General features: G+C 41.2%; 1 protein-coding gene across 1 annotated transcript; it reads left to right on the plus strand.

The window, feature by feature from the left end:
- The first annotated feature begins 633 nt into the window (after window positions 1-633).
- ccdc169 (coiled-coil domain containing 169) lies at window positions 634-15,343 on the plus strand. Its single transcript, XM_034683030.1, has 9 exons — window positions 634-747; window positions 849-931; window positions 1,086-1,196; window positions 2,177-2,217; window positions 8,071-8,169; window positions 8,579-8,632; window positions 9,214-9,290; window positions 11,362-11,581; window positions 14,975-15,343. The coding sequence occupies exons 1-8, from the start codon at window positions 668-670 to the stop codon at window positions 11,546-11,548; spliced, it is 732 nt and encodes a 243-aa protein (XP_034538921.1). The 5' UTR covers window positions 634-667; the 3' UTR covers window positions 11,549-11,581; window positions 14,975-15,343.
- The last annotated feature ends 126 nt before the right edge of the window (window positions 15,344-15,469 follow it).

A 15,469-nucleotide genomic window follows, 5' to 3' on the forward strand; every position in this document is an offset into this window, starting at 1 on the left:
ATACATGTGATCACATAGGCAGACAGCATGCAAGGTAATTTGGAACAAACACTACAGCAAACTGTACTGAGGTACAGTCAGGCTAACACAACATAAAATAGCATATGACCCAGACAAAACAAGAGAGGCATATGCAGATGTCATCACGGCAGCATCATAATCAGCTTTAAGTATTTCAACACACACTCGGAACAAAAGGCTGTGCATGGCTGAGACGTTAACACTATAACTTAGTGATTCGTGCAGGCTTCTAAGTAACTTCTCAAAACAGTAAATTCTCAACAGCCTATACACTTTTGGAGTCAATCAACTAGTCAATAATACTGATACGATTAAAATGTAAGTGCAAAAAAGTTCATAGAATTACGCGTAAACCTACGTGTTTTTGAAGGCTTTTATTTTGCGTTCACGTTCCTGTTTTTCAAGGCTTTTATTTTTGTAACTTTCGGTATGGACTTCCGGTGTGGGTGTTATTGCAACGTTTTTAGCTTTGTAACTTCCGGTATGGACTTCCGGTATGGACTTCCGGTGTGGATGTTGTGGCGGCGCCATCTTGCCTGCAGTAGGGTACTCTTGAAATGCACCGGTTTGTCCAAAATCCCATGAGCAAACCGGAAACAGCGGTCACTATGGAAACGCTCGCACACAAACTTTCTCTTGAAAAAACATGATGACAGGAGAAAGCGACTACAGCAAGTATGACCTGACGCGCCTGCGTGCAGAACTTGAGCAAGAGAGGGAGATGAGGTAAGATTGTTTGAAGTGAATTTATTAAAAAGTTTCTTTAATAAAAGTGAAGAGTCATGCGCAGTGAAGAATAAAATAAAGGTGGTCCGGCTCTGTTGTAGAGAGATGCTCGAGGAGTCTGTGTCGGACCTGCGCAGTACAATGTGTGAACTGCAAGAGAGACTGCACAGTGTTGATGGAGAAGGTAATGTGTTTATTAGAGTTTGCACAATTTATTTTGCTCAAGCTAACTGGTCTGACTAATCTTTTTGACACCTCTCGAAGTCTGACCTGGTTTTAAGAAGCTTTCTCTAAATTGTTGCAAACTAAGTAAGACTTTGTTTTTACTGGTGTACCAGGGAATGAGTGGAAGACCAGGTATGAGACACAGATAGAACTAAATGGACAGCTGGAAAGACAGATGTCACTGATTCATGAGAGACTGGAGGACCTGCGTGGAAACCCCATAGGTAAGTCCTCAGGCTATTGAAACATTTTGAAGAGAAACCTTTTTTTTAAAAGTTTTTTATTATAAAAAAAATGATTTTATGGGAGCTCTGAAAGGACATGATTAAGTTGCCTACATATAATTTTCCCAGTTTTCTCAAGATAACAAGTTGATTTTGTCGTTATCTTGAGATCTCAACTTATTTTTCTCGTGATAATGGGATAATTTATCTTGTTTTATCCAGAGAATGACGCTTGATTTTTGTGTTTTTCATCTTCAACCTGTAAGATAAATGTCTTGTAAGAAAATGTCTTCTTATTCTTTACTAAGGCAACATTTTCTGAACAATGTTTGTGAAAAAAACCAACAACAATTAAACAAACTGATAAGAGGCCTTTCCAATTACCTGAAGTTACTTGGTTATCATATGTATTCTGTGCTCCTTTTATGTTTAGTACGGAAGCCCTAAAAGGACATGATTAACACGTTTTCTGGAGATCTCAAATTATATTTCTCGTTGTCTCTCGAGAAAACAAAGCTTGTTATCTTGAGAAAACTGAGAAAATAAAATGTATTTAATCATGTCCGTTTAGGGCTTCAGTATACAGCCAAGAAAGTCCCATAAATTACAAAATTGAATGAATCAGATTTTTGATCAGGAGAGTATGGAAGCCCTTAAAGGACATTAAATACAGTTTTCTCAAGATAACAAGTTAATTTTGCAGTTGTCTCGAGGAAACAAAGCTTGTTATCTCGACTTATTTTTCTCATCATAATGAGATCATTTTTCTGGTTTTATCCAGAGAACGAAGCCCGTTTCTTGTGTTTTTGATCTTCGACCTGCAAGATAAATACAGGTTATCTTATCTTATCTGAAAAAATAAAACTTAGAAAATAAAATGTATTTAATCATGTCATTTTAGGTCCTCCTTAGGCTTTTCAGTAGAGTCAAAAGTATTTTTTCCACATGTATACCCAATCACAGAATCTCATTTTCAACAGATCGATTGGCCTCCATCAGACTTTATGACGACATGCCAATAGTGAGTACAGACATGTTGATTTTTTAAAGGTTTTTTTAATTTTATTTCTATTTTGTTGTATTTGTGCTATTTAATTAATCAATCAATCAATCAATCTTTATTTGTATAGCGCCAAATCACAACAAACGTTATCTCAAGACGCTTTTACAAACATAGGAGGTCTAGACCACTCTATGTCAAATTATGAACAGAGACCCAACTTCAAGACAGGGTAAGACTCAGTCTGACCCCACCTTAATCCATCATGAGCATTGCACATCGCAGTATTTAGCTAGTTACAGTGGTGAGGAAAAACTTCCTTTTAACAGGCAGAAACCTCAGGCAGAACCAGACTCATGTTAGACAGCCATCATGCCTCCACCGAGTTGGGTCTGGAAAGACAGATAGAGGGGAGTAAGAGAGAGAAGTGATAGTGATGAGACGAGTCGTAGAAGCTGTTGCCGCTGGAGTCCAGCACGTCCGTATCAGCTGGAGTCCAGATCGTCCGCAGCAGGAGGACGTCTACGGCAGCTCAGAGGAATCTACGAGACAATGGAGCTCAGGGACTCCAGAAAGGTCTATGGTTAGTAACTTTAATGGGACAGGCAGAGTTAAAGTAAGTGATGAAGGGGTTGGGGGGAAGAGGGTGAGCTAGGATCCCAGTGTGTCAGTGTGCCAGTCCCCCCGGCAGCCTAGGCCTATAGCAGCATGACAAAAGCTGGTCCAAGCCTGATCCAGCTCTAACTATAAGCTTTATCAAAAAGGAAAGTTTTAAGCCTACTCTTAAAAGTAGAGAGGGTGTCTACCTCCCGGACCCTGACTGGTAGATGATTCCAAAGGAGAGGGGCCTGATAACTGAAGGTTCTACCTCCCATACTACTTTTAGAGATTTTAGGTACAACTAGCAAGCCTGCATGTTGGGAGCGTAGAGTTCTAGAGGGGTAATAGGGCACTATGAGCTCTTTAAGATATGAGGGTGCCTGGTTTTTAAGGGCTTTGTAGGTTAAAACAAGTTTTTCTCTTTTTTTAATTAATATTTTTATTGTGAAATATGGCAAATGTACATTGACAGATCAAGATTGAGAACCGCAAAAGCAAAGACATGTATAGTGAGTGACAATTACAAAATATTGTGCGTCCCAAGTAGTAGAGTAAAAAAATAAAATAAAATAAACAAGCCGTCATTTCCTTTTTAATTATACAGTAGAACATAGAAAAAAAAGATCTATATATAATAATAATATTTGTAATAAAAGTTATAATAATATATTTATAAATGAAAGAAAATACAATAACATTAATTGATAAAGAAATAGTAAATAAATAAAAAGATAAAAAGGTGACAAAAAACTTCAGAGTGTTGGAGAAGGATAGAAAAGATTGCCACCTATGGTAAAACTTCCCAGAGTTGCCTCTTAGTGAGTCCCTAATCTTCTCTAGTTTTAGAAGAGACATGACATCCTTGAGTCACTTGTGCTGGAATGTGCTTTGGTGGACTTCCAGTGAAAAAGAAGACAGCATCTCGCCAATAAGGAAGTGAAAGCTATAACATCTAACTGCTTTGAGGTGTATCGATGGTAGTGTTCAGGACATCCAAATATAGCAACATGGAGGGAAACATTTCGAGAGTATTTTGGACATTGTGCTAAAGTAGCTCTGCTAAAAGCTAGATAATAATGAGCAAGAGTAAAACAAGAAGAAGCATGACATTTATAACAAGTTGTCCTATGTGTAGATGAACAAATGTAAGTCCCACTAAGAGCATTAAGTATATCTGCAGTAAAACAGAAGCATACACCAGCAGAGAGAGCCAGAAACACAGCCTGAGGAGAGAAGGCAGGCAGGCAGGGTAGAGGGGATTGCAATGCCAGCTGCCCTCAGTTCTTCTCTTGCGGGCTGAACAAACCCAAGTTTAATCACCGCACTGTAATCACAGGATTAAAAACCATGGGAGAGTAATGCACACAAATTACAATGCTTTAGCACAAACACACACATGAATGCACATCCACACACTGTTGCACAAACACAGTCTGAGTAGAAGTGTGCCTGCATGCCTCGAGGCAGAACTAGCAGATGCTCGTTAGTATCAGCAAGATTGTGGACTGGAGATCTGTTGAAAATATGGGAGCATGAAGAAAGGATGGCAGAAGAATATAGATTATCATAGCTGCAAAGAAACAAAGAAAAATAATCTCTAAAAGTTTTGGTGCTAGTTCAGGCTCTCTCTACTTCAGCTATTAGATAACAGAACTGATGCTTTGAACTGTTTGACATGCCTTTTGGGTAACTATATATACTCAGCTGTGATGAATTAAAAAACACATTTAATGCTTTAAATAATGCATTTGGCCGCATTCAAATCCACATAATCTTTTATATTTAACGCTCAAGCATCAGACAGATTCTTCTTCTTTTTTTTTTTTAAACAGTTTTATTGTTTTTTGTTTTTCCACAAACAGAAGAGAATTAAATCAAATCATACATCTTGCCTTCAAACCACATTACACATTTAAAATAAAATATTAAGAGTGGATTATATAAAGACATTTACATTAGAAAGAGAAGAGAAGGAAGAAGAGAAAAAAAAAAAACCAACATAAATAAATAAAACAAAATAACATACTGCCACCATATCATACCGTACATTCCAAACAAGGAAAACCCAGCCGCCATACCACTTCCCCCCACAGGCCGATGTCATGCATATTGCCATTATAATACTTTTTCACATACCAAGTTGGGGAGAACGGGGTTGGTTGTCAGACTTTTTACTGTTTTGATGATTGCTCATCATCAAAACATCTTTCAAAAGTCATTCCTACATTAAATTGAAGCTTAAGGTGTTGGATTGAAATCTGTATCCCTCTCATTTTCCAACTCATTGTAACAAAGAGGCAATTAACTATCAAAGACACTCTGACACACTGTGACAACCAACCCCATCACGGGGATGGTTGTCACACACTATGGGGTTGGTTGTCACACACTATGGGGTTGGTTGTCACACACTATGGGGTTTGATGTCACACACTATGGGGTTGGATGTCACACACTATGGGGTTGGTTGTCACACACTATGGGGTTGGATGTCACACACTATGGGGTTGGTTGTCACACACTATGGGGATGGTTGTCACACACTATGGGGTTGGTTGTCACACACCAAGGGGGTTGGATGTCACACACTATGGGGTTGGTTGTCACACACTATGGGGTTGGTTGTCACACACTATGGGGTTGGTTGTCACACACCAAGGGGGTTGGATGTCACACACTATGGGGTTGGTTGTCACACACCAAGGGGGTTGGATGTCACACACTATGGGGTTGGTTGTCACACACTATGGGGTTGGTTGTCACACACTATGGGGTTGGTTGTCACACACCAAGGGGGTTGGATGTCACACACTATGGGGATGGTTGTCACACACTATGGGGTTGGTTGTCACACACTATGGGGTTGGTTGTCACACACCAAGGGGGTTGGATGTCACACACTATGGGGTTGGTTGTCACACACTATGGGGTTGGTTGTCACACACTATGGGGTTGGTTGTCACTCACTATGGGGTTGGTTGTCACACACTATGGGGTTGGTTGTCACACACTATGGGGTTGGTTGTCACACACTATGGGGTTGGTTGTCACACACTATGGGGTTGGTTGTCACTCACTATGGGGTTGGTTGTCACACACTATGGGGTTGGATGTCACACACTATGGGGTTGGTTGTCACACACTATGGGGTGGGTTGTCACACACTATGGGGTTGGATGTCACACACTATGGGGTTGGATGTCACACACTATGGGGTTGGTTGTCACTCACTATGGGGTTGGTTGTCACTCACTATGGGGTTGGTTGTCACTCACTATGGGGTTGGTTGTCACACACTATGGGGTTGGTTGTCACACACTATGGGGTTGGTTGTCACACACTATGGGGTTGGTTGTCACTCACTATGGGGTTGGTTGTCACTCACTATGGGGTTGGTTGTCACACACTATGGGGTTGGTTGTCACACACTATGGGGTTGGATGTCACACACTATGGGGTTGGTTGTCACACACTATGGGGTTGGATGTCACACACTATGGGGTTGGTTGTCACACACTATGGGGATGGTTGTCACACACTATGGGGTTGGTTGTCACACACAATGGGGTTGGTTGTCACACACTATGGGGTTGGATGTCACACACTATGGGGTTGGTTGTCACACACTATGGGGTTGGTTGTCACTCACTATGGGGTTGGTTGTCACTCACTATGGGGTTGGTTGTCACACACTATGGGGTTGGTTGTCACACACTATGGGGTTGGTTGTCACACACTATGGGGTTGGTTGTCACTCACTATGGGGTTGGTTGTCACTCACTATGGGGTTGGTTGTCACACACTATGGGGTTGGATGTCACACACTATGGGGTTGGTTGTCACACACTATGGGGTTGGTTGTCACACACTATGGGGTTGGATGTCACACACTATGGGGTTGGTTGTCACACACTATGGGGTTGGTTGTCACACACTATGGGGTTGGTTGTCACAATGGTATTTCAATGGGAAAAACTCTTTTGAAAAAGGCAAGAAGGCAGAACTAAATTTGAAAGTTTAATTGCACTGACAAGTGATACATAAATTAATGCATTTTAACATAAAATGAGCAAGGAACATGAACAGGAAACACATCTTTAGGCCAGCATATATAACAACATAAAGAACAACACAAATAGGCCCAACAATAATGGCCGACTCAACTAGGCGTTACATGTGACAACCAACCCCATGAGAATGTGACGACCAACCCCAACTGGAATTTTTTTGCTAGCATCAAGGCTAACAACCATCTAACAACTACTTAGCTAGCTAATAGAAATCTAAACTATAGCTTTCCCCTCACACTTTGTAAGGGTAACACTTGTTTTGTTATAAACCCATCGTTTAAAAGCCTGTTCAGCTGTCTTACTCCAGAGAAGACTATGTAGGTGAGCTCTGATCCTAATTCTGGAAATGTCCATACCCAAATTTGAGAGACAGCGCCCCCTCTGGTGGCGAGATATAACGAGTGTGCCAACCAACCCCGTTCTCCCCTACAAGGAAATATAATACCTGATAACAAAAGGCAAAGCTAGCTAAGCTATACCGACATTAAAGACTCAATAAAAAAAAAAAAAGAGAAAAAAAGGAGGATGCTTATTGATTAGCTTTCTGCAGGTTTGGCCATTTGATGTAGTTTTGTCCCCTCATCAGAAGCTGAGTCAGTTCTTTAGGTAAATAACTGAACACAGGAGACCACATGTCAATGAAGTGCCTCTCATTACCCCTCAGAACCGCGCTGATCCTTTCGTGAGGAAGGGCCCTGAATAACTCTTGATACCAGTTGGCGGTTTATCTTTAATCCATTTTATCAAAATGCATTTTCTAGCCAATAACAGCAGTTTGTCACACAGTTTGAAATGTGGTCGTGAGATTCTTCATTTTTAATGCATACTGTATTATGCATGTATAATGCTGTATCTAATAATCTGTAGTTTCTTTGGCATGCATGGGGAAGAAAGAATCTGCTCCAGCCCAGTATAGAAGTCTCGCCGCTTTGCATCGTGCCAGAATTCTCATACACTTTTTTTTCTCCATGTCTCAGCTCTAATGTGTTTATCCGCTTATTGAATTATGCATGAGCCTAATGCATTTTTTTTTTTGCCCATGTCTTCTTCAATAAGTACTCTGCTATTGTTTGATCCTTGTAGATGGAGCGGTGTAATTGTAAAACTAATAGATTTGTAATTAGACAGCAGCAGTACAACACCTTCACGCTCAGCGGCTGCTTTGTTATGGATGTTGCTAATTAATTGAAACACTTTTCGGCAGGAGACACTGAGACAGCGTCTGAAGATCCTGACTGAGGAGAAGTCTGACCTCCAGACTCAGCTGATGGACTGCCATCTTCAAATTGAACAGGAGGGAAAGGTGTTCCAGTTTGAATTATTCCCTATAAGTGTTTCTAATTTTCCCAGCTTGATCAAATATAGTTAAAAAGGGATTTGTCTGATTATTTTGAGCAACCTTTGATGCATAATTGAACCTTTAAATAGGCCAGTGTGCTCTTAGTGTAGCCCCATGGTTCTTTGTTTATTGTTCTCCTCAACAAACAGCCAGATATTATATAAAAAAGGTTTAGCACGCAGCATGCAGAGCCAGTAATCCTTGATTTAATCTGTCGCTCATTAACACTGAAGACTTCTAGAAATATGCTCAGGCAGCAAGCACATAACAAGCAATGCAGCCATGAGTAGAGAGATTACTTATAGCAGATAAAGCGTAGCCTAAGGAAAGAAAAATGTGACTCTATAGCTCTCTGTTTCATTTATCCTTTCAGGCATTTCATAAAACCAACGATGAGAGGCGGGCGTACCTTTCAGAAATTGCGAAGGTAAGCGTTCCCTTTCATCCGTGTCAACATAAGTGCTACGGGCAAGTGAAACCAGTAGCTCTAACACCAAATCTACTCACTACAACTCACTGAATATTAAATAGAAGCCGCACTGAGGAGGAGCTGTCATGTCTAAGTGCAACAAAATCAGGGTACAGTGAGGAGAGCAGACTTGTGTAGCTCCTCTCTTTCAGGCCTAGTTATGAATTCTCATTCATCCTCTAATGCTGCTCTTTCTTATATAATAGCTGAGTCAAGGACGTTCTGCTTTTTGCTGCAGCTCAACTGGTTCAGGCAGGGCTGAAGGAAATGCAGCTGGCAGCAAACGTCTAGATTTGTCCATCATGATTTAAAAACATTTTCTATATATGTAAGTTTGAGAGCCACAGGCGTGCTCTGTACACAACAATACATATATTATTTATACCAGAAGGCTGGAAAGGAAATATTCTCAGCTAGAAGATAATTTCCAGAAGTTTTTATAAACTTTGTGCATGTCTGAAAAGGTCTATACTCGTGCATACAAGCAAACTTATTGTCTCAAGGGCTTTTTTTGTGTGATTACTTGTGCACTTTCACAGTTGTCCTCCACACTTGAAGGACAGAGACGACAGTACTCCAACCAGCCACAGAGGGCGCCAGAGAGCACACAGAGGAGGTGAGGGTGCCTTAAAGGGAGAGCACGACTGTGTTGTGTCTGCAAATAGTGCAAAAATGAACAGCCTTTCTGGTGGCAAAGTAAAGTGCTGAAAGAAAATCCCAGAAGAGTGTACACTTAAACCGAGATTAGTGCTTGGGTCAGAGTCTTTCAAAATTAGCTCAATTACATGGCATCTGCAGAAATCTGTAGCATAGCTTGTGTGCTGTTGCTCCCTGGAGTTTCTCATTACAGGGACCAATCTGAGCAGCATCCGTTGTGACTGGTACAATTACTAGTGATTTAAAACTCTTACAACCCCACTTCAAAAACACTGATATAACACTTTAAAGGTGAAATGAACAGTACAATGAACAAACTATGGCCTGTAGGGTTCGAAACTAAACAATACATCTAAAGATTCACAAATGCAACATCTTTAAGGGTATGTCAGTACACTTGTTTCATGAGCTTTTTAAAAAGTCTACTCTTTGATGTATTTATCAAAGTGTGCAGTATCAGATGCAACTCAAATGCTGCCTTTGAGGTACTTCGCAGAGAGCTAATTCCCACATGTAGTGATGTAGTCAGATCACAATGAATTATACCCATGAATGGCTTTCAGGACTGAAACAAGGTACAGGATTCATCATTATGATATGCAGAATTACATAACATGTATACATGATGTTAAAGCTAGGGTTGGTAGCCACGGAAAAATAGCATGAATTAGAATGTAGCATTTTCTCAGGGCTCTGTCTAACCCCCCCCCTCGGAGCTCCTCCAAAACAACGCCCCCGCTCACATGCACGAGCGCCGCTGATTCGCGACAATATGATCATGACCGATTCAAAAACCGGTCCTCAGCATATTGTTTGTGTTTTGCACTACGTCAACTCATGTCTCACTCAGCGGTAAGAAAACACCAAAACATTATCATAGTGAAAGTTAAAAACACAAACAAACATGAAATGTACGCGCAGGAGGCGGGCAGAAAGGCAGAACGGGATTTGATTGGTTTCATATTTGGGGTCCTGATGGCAGGGATTGGTTGGTGTTAAGGCTGATTTATACTTCTGCGTTGAATCAACGGCGTACCCTACGCCGGGGGTCCGTGTAGCTCCCGTACCTACGCCGAGGCCTACGCACGTAGCTGACGTGCACCTCCTCCAAAATGTAACTCCCCGTAGAGCCGACGCGGACTGCAAGCTCTGTGATTGGTCCGCTCGGCGGCTTTGTCTTTCCCGCATTTACAACACTTCCGGGATCCCGGACATCGGCCGCACATCGGCCGTGTATTTCATCTCCTCCTCTCTATTCTTCATGTAATCATGTCTGTATGATAAACAGCAACATGTATCAGCTGTAGATTAACATAACACGCTCTGAATCTCTGTGGAAAAGTAAACAGAGATCGTAGCGGGACCGGAAGCAGGCGGCCCGCTATCAGAGAGACCGCACTGCCCTCAGGCGTTTCGGCGGAGAAAAGCTGCGCGACACAGACACACCGACGCACAAGTATGTGGGGCTGTCCGCGTCAGCCCCTGCTGCGTAGGGGAGACGCAGAAGTATAAATCAGCCTTTACTGTTTTCCCAGGTTTACTCCGGCTGTAGATAGCAGCTTTTTTTCACTGTTTTTTAAGAACACATTATGTATTGATTGCCATCGGGACATAAAGATCATTTTAACAAGTACAACAAAAAGTGTATCTAAATCTGACTACCAACCCCAGCTTTAAGATGTCAAAATAAAGGGAGACAAAATGGCACAGTAGAGGACTAAACAAAAAGTTTATGCACAAGATGGATTAACTTTTAACTCACGTTACTTTGTGACAAACTTTAAATCAAATCTGTACATGTCTGTAAACCTGGTTGTTTTGGTGATCAGACCTCTGCACTGATTTGTAACTAATAAAATACTTGTGCTGCACAGATTAACTCAGATTTATAAATTAATAAATTGTAAGATTGATCCTCTTAGACTTTTATTGTGTTGTTTCAGGTCTTTGTAACACTTGAGTTTGAAAACATTTCGCATCCACGGCTTTGCTCTGCTTTACTAACTCCAGTATGTTTTATGATTTCATAGAGGGAGGCATGCCAGCAGGAAAGCAGAGGCCGATTCTAAGAAAGGAAAGGAGAGAGAAGAAGATGGAGGAGGCATGCCTGTGAAAGGAGGCGGTGGTAGTGGAGCAGCAGTGGATGAGAGAAGGGAGAAGAAGTTTCAAAAAGGGAGCAGGTTACCAACAGTGAAGTACCTGAAACACAACCCCTAGCTAGAAGCAGAAAAAATGGGGATTTTAAAAGAGGTTGGTTGATGGTTAAAAGATTGACATTTACAATTTCCACTAAGTGTTTTTGTGAAAAAATGTGGGTCATTTACCAAATGTCTAGTGTCATATGTCATAATTAATTTCACAATTGCTCGCAAGACATTATCACACTGTCTCATGAACATGTTACATTTGTAATAACACCTGGCATTAAGGAGGAAGAGTGGCTATAAGAGGACATGTTAAAGATGGATGAATATTACAGGCTTTGAGTGAGCTGGGTCACCTCGCAGCACGCCAGAACCCTGCTGAGTCTGACATTTCTGGTGTCATTGCAATTTTCTTTTTCCAAAGCGCCTCCTACGACTTATTTGACGTAAGCAGCACCATATCCACCACTCTCTCCGTATGAAGTTCACCTACGCAACAACCAGTCACCCCCTATCCCACCCACTGACCGCCTTTACAAATGTAGGTGTGAGAAAAAAAGAGGAGCCGTTCGGGATAGAGTAGTGAATAGGAAAATAGCCAGGAGCGGTTGTGTGCTTGTGGAGAAGTGTGGAGGACGGGGTGCTGTGCTTGGAACAATATCTCAGAGCATTTGGAATAGTCATACAGGCAGACCCAGCAGGTTTTCATACTTCACTCTTTTCCCCCGAAGCTTTATCTTTCTTTTTCTCTGTGTGATGTCATATTAATGAGCTCAGGGATTCTGACCTATAATTGGGTTTTGAGACAAAGAGGTCACAGTCAAAGAAGTATAAATGAATGGGAAATATGCAACACCTACTCTACAACTTTACGCCCATGACTGTCAGGGCAGTGTGTTGTCCTGACAGGGGAACTGGCCTTTTAATAAGAAGGGCAAAGATCAAGACCTGGTGTCGGCACGCATCAAATCAAGAGAACTATCCTCAAGCGTGGCACTGCATGCTCTACCACCTACAGTCGGTACACTTTTACAGACTTTACAGTTCCATTTGTCCAATAGCTGATGGAAATGTAGTTTTTGTGATGTCTGGGGTGGAAATAGTTTGCTATATTCAATCATCAATCAATCAATCTTTATTTGTATAGCGCCAAATCACAACAAACTTTATCTCAAGACGCTTTTACAAACAGAGCTGGTCTAGACTGTACTCTGTTATATATTATTGACAAAGACCAAACATCAAGACAGGATAAGACTCAGTCTTATCTCATCTTAATCCACCATAAGCATTGCACCTCGCAGCATTTAGCAAGTTACAGCGGCAAGGACAAACTTCCCTTTAACAGGCAGAAACCTTGAGCAGGACCAGACTCATGTTAGACACACATCTGCCTCAACCAAGTTGGGGTTGGAAAGAGGGATAGAGGAGAATAAGAGAGAGATAGCGATGATAGTGTATTCCACCAAATGGGAAAGGTCTTTGTAGGCCAAACTTAAGATTACAGGGATGCATCCATGATCTTAAAGTTACACAACTGTATCCCAGCTTTCATCCAATAAAACACCCAAGAACATCATGTCAGTCCTCTAATTTCCAGCTGAAGGAGGCATTTGTTCCTGTTTTCTACCATTGACTCACCATGTACAGCCATAGACTCGATAAATAATGGACGTAATATCTGTGACGTCACCCATCTGTTTCTGAAGCGCTATTTTGAAGCCGATCGTCGGCGGGAGCCATATTGAAATGCTGAATTCAGCCTAACTTCTGTTGAGCTGAAGTGAGGTAAAGAGGCGGGCTTTGAGCCTCCTAGCCAACAGCTACAGTGTTCCCGCGTGTCAATGAAGTCAGCCACGCCCTTATTTGGGCAAAACTTGCAATCTTAATATCTTCGAATTGCAGCGTTAGAAAAAAATTCACCCTTCGTACAGTGTGTGCCGATTGAGAAATGAGCTATCCAGACTACACTCGTCTTTTGTACCAGGCTGTAAACATGTTTATATCTGCTGCAAAGATTGTCTTCTTTGAACTTGTGTGTATGTAGTTTCTGGTACTTCCTGAGCCAGCCTCAAGTGGACACTCGAGGAACTGCAGTTTTTTTAACACTTCCACATTGGCTTCAATTATCGCGACCAGAGATTGCTGCTTGTGTAGAACATAGAATATGAATTCTGTTTTAGAGTGTATTCTCCCTTTTAAATTGCCACTCATATTTCTGATATACCCTCCTGTCACAGTGCACACCCCTAAATGTTCTGCAGCGACAGGTTATTTGTCTTAGATTAATGACTTCATTTAAAGATAGCCACTTCATTTTGCCTTATGAAAGAGTGAGCACATTTTGCAGTGTACCACACTCCTCTCACTCGTTCTCCTACCTTTCCCCTCCATCTCTTTTTCACTATTTTCCATGCACATGCTTGTTTTTAGTTCAACTCACAGCATCCTGCCCACACAGCCATAGAGCAACCAACCAGATGTCTTGAGCTGACAGGTGCAACACGGTGACAAATCACTACAGCATCTGTCAAAACACCATGAATCACACCCGCTGCTGCCTGCTCGTGCAAACTCTGTTAGCTCTCCTGTCTGTACTCGCCGTGAATCTGCTGCAAACAACCAAGTGTAGATGCAAGAATCAACCTTAAAAAAATACTGAGTTAAAGACTTACACAGCAATCTCCATAATGCTGTAAAACAACAACTGTCTTTGTATGTAGCTTCTTCCAAAAGTCTAATTGGCTTTTGAAAGTTCTCTCCTGTGCGGTGAAATAAAGACATGTAAATATAAGAATAATTCCAAATGGTATTTCTACATCTTAATCATCTCAAACTATGTTTCATGTCATGTGTGAGTAGAAATCAGCTAAATTGTGCTTTAACTTGTATTTCTATTTCTGTATCTGAAACATTTCCTTGAGTCAAACTGCGATTGAAAGACGATCAGAGAAAACCTCAGTATAAAAAATCTCCTTGTTTAAAAGCAGACAATAAAACTGCCGATACTACACATTAAATGTGCTGTGTGTAGCTTGATTTACAAATCACATAAAACGTATCTGCAAACAAATTGATGGCCCAATTTACAAATGCCAAAATTCTCCATCTCTTTATATGGAAGTAAATTACATCTCAGGAAATTGCAGAGTCATGCTTCTAGAAAATGACCTCTATGAAGAATTGCAACAATTTAGTTTCCTATACCGAGCCAATAATTCTGATGATATTGTAGCCACATTTAGCCAGTTTGACAATTGGAAATAAGACTGCAAATAACCTGCTCTGTGCTGAAGGCTGGATTTAAAGGCTGCTCTGAAATGTCTAACCCTTTAAATTTATTTATTCACAGCAGTACTGCATCCTGTATACATTTTCCACAGATGTTTGAACACCGCTGCACATCAGATTTAACTTTCAAAACCTGTGGCATTCAAAGTGACATGGTGCTGTTTTTATGTCCTTCATCTTATCCTCCATCTTTCTTTCACTGGTTCAGGACGCATTCAGCCCCACTTGTGCCGTGCCTCCTCGGGACTCATTTGAGCACCTTTTCAGCCTTGAGCTTGTGACGCACTCTGGATGTTTGTGTGCCTCTCTCCCCAAAATAGAAAACATCAGTTTGGTGGGGAGTGATTTTATTTCTCACTGTCACTGTCACACCTTCTGTGATCTCCTATGATACATTCATGTTCGGTCCAAGAAGCCAAGAAAAATCCCACCCTGTGAATGACCTTTGAGGTGTCTAATGCATTGAGGGAATAGGGAATAGTTTGTGTTGTGATGTTTGATGTTTCAAAAGAGGCATTGGACTCATGGAATGAACAGGGACTAAACATTTAACATAATAAAGCTCAATGAAGTATCATCCTACAACGGCATCATGTCTGGCACATTAAACTGTTTGGCAATAAACACACGCGTATGCTTTATATGGGAGGGTTGATGGGGCATAATTCAATAGTCTCTGGAGACCAGGATGTAGGTCAATGGT

This window comes from Notolabrus celidotus, chromosome 5 (assembly GCF_009762535.1).
Source record: "Notolabrus celidotus isolate fNotCel1 chromosome 5, fNotCel1.pri, whole genome shotgun sequence".
In the NCBI taxonomy this organism is placed as follows: Eukaryota; Metazoa; Chordata; class Actinopteri; order Labriformes; family Labridae; genus Notolabrus; species Notolabrus celidotus.